This window comes from Oncorhynchus nerka, unplaced genomic scaffold, assembly GCF_034236695.1.
Source record: "Oncorhynchus nerka isolate Pitt River unplaced genomic scaffold, Oner_Uvic_2.0 unplaced_scaffold_311, whole genome shotgun sequence".
Lineage (NCBI taxonomy): Eukaryota > Metazoa > Chordata > Actinopteri > Salmoniformes > Salmonidae > Oncorhynchus > Oncorhynchus nerka.
This window is the reverse complement of record NW_027040492.1, coordinates 330,837-339,007: the sequence shown is the minus strand read 5'-3', so window position 1 is coordinate 339,007 and position 8,171 is coordinate 330,837. Positions and strand designations below refer to the sequence as shown.

At 44.3% G+C, this 8,171-nt stretch overlaps 1 protein-coding gene across 1 annotated transcript; it reads left to right on the top strand.

The window, feature by feature from the left end:
- Nucleotides 1–962: 962 nt before the first annotated feature.
- Nucleotides 963–7,715, top strand: LOC135571285 (uncharacterized protein C11orf98 homolog). The gene is given in 5 exon segments (XM_065017068.1): nt 963–1,064; nt 1,424–1,548; nt 3,686–3,783; nt 6,984–7,074; nt 7,076–7,715. Coding segments are annotated over 5 exon segments (426 nt in total). The 5' UTR covers nt 963–1,016; the 3' UTR covers nt 7,140–7,715.
- Nucleotides 7,716–8,171: the final 456 nt, after the last annotated feature.

The window sequence follows — 8,171 nt, the reverse complement described above, 5'->3', positions numbered from 1 at the left end:
GTGAGTGTAGTGTTAGATGGGTATTTATTAATACTTGTTATGAGTGTAGTGTTAGATGGGTATTTATTAATACTGGTTGTGAGTGTAGTGTTAGATGGGTATTTATTAATACTTGTTATGAGTGTAGTGTTAGATGGTATTTATTAATACTGGTTGTGAGTGTAGTGTTAGATGGTATTTATTAATACTGGTTGTGAGTGTAGTGTTAGATGGTATTTATTAATACTGGTTGTGAGTGTAGTGTTAGATGGTATTTATTAATACTGGTTGTGAGTGTAGTGTTAGATGGTATTTATTAATACTGGTTGTGAGTGTAGTGTTAGATGGTATTTATTAATACTGGTTGTGAGTGTAGTGTTAGATGGTATTTATTAATACTGGTTGTGAGTGTAGTGTTAGATGGTATTTATTAATACTGGTTGTGAGTGTAGTGTTAGATGGTATTTATTAATACTGGTTGTGAGTGTAGTGTTAGATGGGTATTTATTAATACTGGTTATGAGTGTAGTGTTAGATGGTTATTTATTAATACTGGTTGTGAGTGTAGTGTTAGATGGGTATTTATTAATACTGGTTATGAGTGTAGTGTTAGATGGTATTTATTAATACTGGTTGTGAGTGTAGTGTTAGATGGGTATTTATTAATACTGGTTGTGAGTGTAGTGTTAGATGGGTATTTATTAATACTGGTTGTGAGTGTAGTGTTAGATGGGTATTTATTAATACTGGTTGTGAGTGTAGTGTTAGATGGGTATTTATTAATACTGGTTGTGAGTGTAGTGTTAGATGGTAGGGTATTTGCTGTATTCTTTGTTGATTTACTCCAGCCTAGTAGGTGGCAGTAATGCAACATTTATTGGATGCCAACCCGCCGTTAAACCTCAGCATTGTTTTGGAAGAAGAAGAAGAAGAAGAAGAACGTTCCAGCCAATGAAAATGGAAGAAAGTGGTCTCTTCCAGCCAATGAGAAGTTAGCCCGGAACTCTCCTAACGCCTCTCATATTACAGCAGCAAGCATGGGGAAGACTGGAACACCGGGTGGAAAGATCAACAGACCCAAGACAGTAAGTTACACATATAAAACCTAACTTTACTTTGATATTTACACCAGTACGAGATGTAGAAAGGTTACTTCATCATAACCTAGAACCAGAAAGACAGCTCGTTTAATGTTGAAGGTAAAATTACATCCAAGAAGTTCGTGTTAGCAAAACGGCTAACTAGCTAAGCTGCAGTTAGATCACATGGCATTATTTCGTTATGACACATTTCAATGTAAGCTAACTACAACGTTGTTATTTCTAGTAACACTGCACCAAAAATGTAACATTTTAATTAAGATGTGAATCAATACTGTCTACGTTATGTGTTACCAGCTAGCTAAACCCCCAGAAAGCCTTATGTTGTGATGTATGTTCATCAGGAGCTGGGCAAGAAGCTCTATAAGCGGCGGAGGAATCTGACCCGTGAGAAGAGGAGGAGACACATCAAGGTGGGAGCTGTGGTGGACGAAGGACTCACCACCATCCACCATCTCAGGAAGAGAAAGTAGGTCCTGTTTCCAGACTGTTTGTACTTCATACTGTAAGCCAGTGGTTGTTAACCAGGGGTACCCCTAGGGGATACTTGAAGACTCATGGGACCGGGCGGAGACAAATGTACTTGGTGGTACAGTCATAGATATAATAAAACAGTGGTATATTTATGGGTAGATATTTATGGGTAGATTAACCAACAAAGATGGAGAACAACAAGCATGAGCAAACTGCCTGACCAATGGGCCTGTGTTCTGAATGTGGTTGTCCAGGATCCTGTGTTCTGAATGTGGTTGTCCAAAATCCTGACCAGGTGAAGTGTTGTTGTTGTCCAGGATCCTGACCAGGTGAAGTGTTGTGGTTGTCCAGGATCCTGACCAGGTGAAGTGTTGTTGTTGTCCGGGATCCTGACCAGGTGAAATGTTGTTGTCCAGGATCCTGACCAGGTGAAATGTTGTTGTCCAGGATCCTGACCAGGTGAAGTGTTGTTGTTGTCCAGGATCCTGACCAGGTGAAGTGTTGTTGTTGTCCAGGATCTGACCAGGTGAAGTGTTGTTGTTGTCCAGGATCCTGACCAGGTGAAGTGTTGATCCTGTTGTCCAGGATCCTGACCAGGTGAAGTGTTGTGTGTTGTCCAGGATTCTGACCAGGTGAAGTGTTGTGGTTGTCCAGGATCCTGACCAGGTGAAGTGTTGTTGTTGTCCAGGATCCTGACCAGGTGAAGTGTTGTTGTTGTCCAGGATCCTGACCAGGTGAAGTGTTGTTGTTGTCCAGGATCCTGACCAGGTGTTGTCCAGGATTGACCAGGTGAAGGGTTGTGGTTGTCCAGGATCCTGACCAGGTGAAGTGTTGTTGTCCAGGATCCTGACCAGGTGAAGTGTTGTTGTTGTCCAGGATCCTGACCAGGTGAAGTGTTGTGGTTGTCCAGGATCCTGACCAGGTGAAGTGTTGTGGTTGTCCAGGATCCTGACCAGGTGAAGTGTTGTGTTGTCCAGGATCCTGACCAGGTGAAGTGTTGTTGTTGTCCAGGATCCTGACCAGGTGAAGTGTTGTGGTTGTCCAGGATCCTGACCAGGTGAAGTGTTGTGGTTGTCCAGGATCCTGACCAGGGTGTTGTTGTTGTCCAGGATCCTGACCAGGTGAAGTGTTGTGGTTGTCCAGGATTTGACCAGGTGAAGTGTTGTGGTTGTCCAGGATCCTGACCAGGTGAAGGTGTCCAGGATCCTGACCAGGTGAAGTGTTGTTTTGTCCAGGTCCTGACCAGGTGAAGTGTTGTTGTTGTCCAGGATCCTGACCAGGTGAAGTGTTGTTGTTGTCCAGGATCCTGACCAGGTGAAGTGTTGTGGTTGTCCAGGATCCTGACCAGGTGAAGTGTTGTTGTCCAGGATCCTGACCAGGTGAAGTGTTGTGGTTGTTTTGAGTCCTGGGGTGTATGGTAGTAGTACCCAGGTGAAGTGTTGTGGTTGTTTTGAGTCCTAAGTCCTGGGGTGTATGGTAGTAGTAACCAGGTCTTTGTTGCTGTGGTCTGATTGGCTTGTTGAGCTGCTGTGGTCTGATTGGCTTGTTGAGCTGCTGTGTTTGTTCCTTCGCTCCATCATCATTGCCATGTTTCAGTCTGAAAGTGATGTTGTTGTTTGTCGTCTCTGATCAGCCCCAGAGCCAACATCACTCTGTAGTCTGAAAGGGATGTTGTTGTTTGTCGTCTCTGATCAGCCCCAGAGCCAACATCACTCTGTAGTCTGAAAGGGATGTTGTTGTTTGTCGTCTCTGATCAGCCCCAGAGCCAACATCACTCTGTAGTCTGAAAGGGATGTTGTTGTTTGTCGTCTCTGATCAGCCCCAGAGCCAACATCACTCTGTAGTCTGAAAGGGATGTTGTTGTTGTTTGTCGTCCCTGATCAGCTCCAGAGCCAACATCACTCTGTAGTCTGAAAGGGATGTTGTTGTTTGTCGTCTCTGATCAGCTCCAGAGCCAACATCACTCTGTAGTCTGAAAGGGATGTTGTTGTTTGTCGTCTCTGATCAGCTCCAGAGCCAACATCACTCTGTAGTCTGAAAGTGATGTTGTTGTTTGTCGTCCCTGATCAGCTCCAGAGCCAACATCACTCTGTAGTCTGAAAGTGATGTTGTTGTTTGTCGTCCCTGATCAGCTCCAGCCCCAGAGCCAACATCACTCTGTCTGGGAAGAAGAAACGCAAGCTGCTCAAACAGCTGCAACATATGAAAGCAGAGAAGGCCGCTATGGAAGGTAAGAAGTGAATAACTATACATTTTTAAACTGGGTTGTTGAATCACATTTCCTCTGAGTTGTCATGTGCTCTCGTATCCACTTCAGAAAGGATAAACTCTCCACCTGTCAATCATAATGTAGAGCAGCTGACTTTAGTCACCCCTCAATGTATAACAGCTGACTTTAGTCACCCCTCAATGTATAGTAGCTGACTTTAGTCACCCCTCAATGTATAACAGCTGACTTTAGTCACCCCTCAATGTATAACAGCTGACTTTAGTCAACCCTCAATGTATAGTAGCTGACTTTAGTCACCCCTCAATGTATAGTAGCTGACTTTAGTCACCCCTCAATGTATAGTAGCTGACTTTAGTCACCCCTCAATGTATAGTAGCGGACTTTAGTCACCCCTCAATGTATAGTAGCGGACTTTAGTCACCCCTCAATGTATAGTAGCTGACTTTAGTCACCCCTCAATGTATAGTAGCTGACTTTAGTCACCCCTCACAATGTAGAGTAGCTGACTTTAGTCACCCCTCATAATGTAGAGTAGCTGACTTTAGTCACCCCTCATAATGTAGAGTAGCTGACTTTAGTCACCCCTCATAATGTAGAGTAGCTGACTTTAGTCACCCCTCACAATGTAGAGTAGCTGACTTTAGTCACCCCTCATAATGTAGAGTAGCTGACTTTAGTCACCCCTCATAATGTAGAGTAGCTGACTTTAGTCACCCCTCACAATGTAGAGTAGCTGACTTTAGTCACCCCTCATAATGTAGAGTAGCTGACTTTAGTCACCCCTCATAATGTAGAGCAGCTGACTTTAGTCACCCCTCATATTGTAGAGCAGCTGACTAGTCACCCCTCACAATGTACAGTAGCTGAGTTTAGTCACCCCTCACAATTTAGAGTAGCTGAGTTTAGTCACCCCTCACAATGTACAGTAGCTGACTTTAGTCACCCCTCATAATGTAGAGTAGCTGACTTTAGGCACCCCTCACAATGTAGAGTAGCTGACTTTAGTCACCCCTCACAATGTAGAGTAGCTGACTTTAGTCACCCCTCAATGTATAGTAGCTGACTTTAGTCACCCCTCAATGTATAGTAGCGGACTTTAGTCACCCCTCAATGTATAGTAGCGGACTTTAGTCACCCCTCATAATGTAGAGTAGCTGACTTTAGTCACCCCTCATAATGTAGAGTAGCTGACTTTAGTCACCCCTCATAATGTAGAGTAGCTGACTTTAGTCACCCCTCATAATGTAGAGTAGCTGACTTTAGTCACCCCTCAATGTATAGTAGCTGACTTTAGTCACCCCTCAATGTATAGTAGCTGACTTTAGTCACCCCTCATAATGTAGAGCAGCTGACTAGTCACCCCTCACAATGTACAGTAGCTGAGTTTAGTCACCCCTCACAATGTACAGTAGCTGACTTTAGTCACCCCTCACAATTTAGAGTAGCTGAGTTTAGTCACCCCTCACAATGTACAGTAGCTGACTTTAGTCACCCCTCATAATGTAGAGTAGCTGACTTTAGGCACCCCTCACAATGTAGAGTAGCTGACTAGTGACCCCTCACAATGTAGAGTAGCTGACTTTAGTCACCCCTCATAATGTAGAGTAGCTGACTTTAGTCACCCCTCATAATGTAGAGTAGCTGAGTTTAGTCACCCCTCGCAATGTAGAGTAGCTGACTTTAGTCACCCCTCACAATGTAGAGTAGCTGACTTTAGTCACCCCTCACAATGTAGAGTAGCTGACTTTAGTCACCCCTCATATTGTAGAGTAGCTGAGTTTAGTCACCCCTCACAATGTAGAATAGCTGAGTTTAGTCACCCCTCACAACGTAGAGTAGCTGAGTTTAGTCACCCCTCACAATGTACAGTAGCTGACTTTAGTCACCCCTCACAATGTAGAGTAGCTGACTTTAGTCACCCCTCACAACGTAGAGTAGCTGAGTTTAGTCACCCCTCACAATGTAGAGTAGCTGAGTTTAGTCACCCCTCACAATGTAGAGTAGCTGAGTTTAGTCACCCCTCATAATGTAGAGTAGCTGACTTTAGTCACCCCTCATAATGTAGAGTAGCTGACTTTAGTCACCCCTCATAATGTAGAGTAGCTGACTTTAGTCACCCCTCATAATGTAGAGTAGCTGACTTTAGTCACCCCTCACAATGTAGAGTAGCTGACTTTAGTCACCCCTCATATTGTAGAGTAGCTGACTTTAGTCACCCCTCACAATGTAGAGTAGCTGACTTTAGTCACCCCTCATAATGTAGAGTAGCTGACTTTAGTCACCCCTCACAATGTAGAGTAGCTGAGTTTAGTCACCCCTCACAATGTAGAGTAGCTGAGTTTAGTCACCCCTCACAATGTAGAGTAGCTGAGTTTAGTCACCCCTCACAATGTAGAGTAGCTGACTTTAGTCACCCCTCACAATGTAGAGTAGCTGACTTTAGTCACCCCTCACAATGTAGAGTAGCTGACTTTAGTCACCCCTCACAATGTAGAGTAGCTGACTTTAGTCACCCCTCAATGTATAGTAGCTGACTTTAGTCACCCCTCAATGTAGTAGCTGACTTTAGTCACCCCTCATAATGTATAGTAGCTGACTTTAGTCACCCCTCATATTGTAGGGCAACGATGTTCACAGATGAAACGTTTCATCATTCTTCTCCTTTAGGGGAACGGGGTAGTGTACCTAATAAACTGGCCTGTTAGCTGGCACCATTCTTCTCCTTTAGGGGAACGGGGTAGTGTACCTAATAAACTGGCCTGTTAGCTGGCACCATTCTTCTCCTTTAGGGGAACGGGGTAGTGTACCTAATAAACTGGCCTGTTAGCTGGCACCATTCTTCTCCTTTAGGGGAACGGGGTAGTGTACCTAATAAACTGGCCTGTTAGCTGGCACCATTCTTCTCCTTTAGGGGAACGGGGTAGTGTACCTAATAAACTGGCCTGTTAGCTGGCACCATTCTTCTCCTTTAGGGGAACGGGGTAGTGTACCTAATAAACTGGCCTGTTAGCTGGCACCATTCTTCTCCTTTAGGGGAACGGGGTAGTGTACCTAATAAACTGGCCTGTTAGCTGGCACCATTCTTCTCCTTTAGGGGAACGGGGTAGTGTACCTAATAAACTGGCCTGTGTATAGGCTATATATATATATCTCTCTCTGTGTGCAGCATCTGAGGTCTGTCTCTCTTTCTCCCTCCTTAGTTGAGGCAGCAACAAAGACTAAGGCGTTGGCAGCACCAAAGAAGGCAGCAGCACCAAAGAAGGCAGCAGCACCAAAGGCAGCAGCACCAAAAGGCAGCCAGACGCCAGAAAGGGGGTGTGTCCCAGGGGGATGTGGACATGGCAGATGTGGAATGAGAAGAGGATGAGAGACTGTTCTGTTGGCCCCATGCCAAGGCCAGACCAGGCCCCATATTCAGACCGGGCTCCATATTCAGACCAGACCACATATTCAGACCAGGCTCCATATTCAGACCAGACCACATATTCAGACCAGGCCCCATATTCAGACCAGGCCCCATGCCAAGGCCAGACCAGGCCCCATATTCAGACCAGGCCCCATATTCAGACCGGGCCCCTGGATCAGTTTTAGCCTTTTAGACCTAATGAATATGATTACATGGACAGGGGAGGCCTGATCCTGGATCAGTTTTAGCCTTTTAGACCTAATGAATATGATTACATGGACAGGGGGAGGCCTGATCCTGGATCAGTTTTAGCCTTTTAGACCTAATGAATATGATTACATGGACAGGGGGAGGCCTGATCCTGGATCAGTTTTAGCCTTTTAGACCTAATGAATATGATTACATGGACAGGGGAGGCCTGATCCTGAGCCAGAGAGCCTTGTGTTTGTGTATCTGAATGCCGTCATTGTAAATAAGAATTTGTTCTTAACTGACTTGCCTAGTTTAAATAAAATTAAAAAACAGACCGAATGGGGAATTGTTTTTTTTCATACCTGTAGGTAAACCAAGGTGACCTGTTCATACCTGTAGATAAACCAAGGTGACCTGTTCATACCTGTAGATAAACCAAGGTGACCTGTTCATACCTGTAGATAAACCAAGGTGACCTGTTCATACCTGTAGATAAACCAAGGTGACCTGTTCATACCTGTAGATAAACCAAGGTGATGTGTTCATACCTGTAGGTAAACCAAGGTGATGTGTTCATACCTGTTCATACCTACACAGACAGGACAGTAGTAGTAGTGCACTATATAGTAGTAGTAGTGCACTATATAGTAGTAGTAGTGCACTATATAGTAGTAGTAGTGCACTATATAGTAGTAGTAGTGCACTATATAGTAGTAGTAGTGCACTATATAGTAATAGTAGTGCCCTATATAGTAGTAGTAGTGCACTATATAGTAGTAGTAGTGCACTA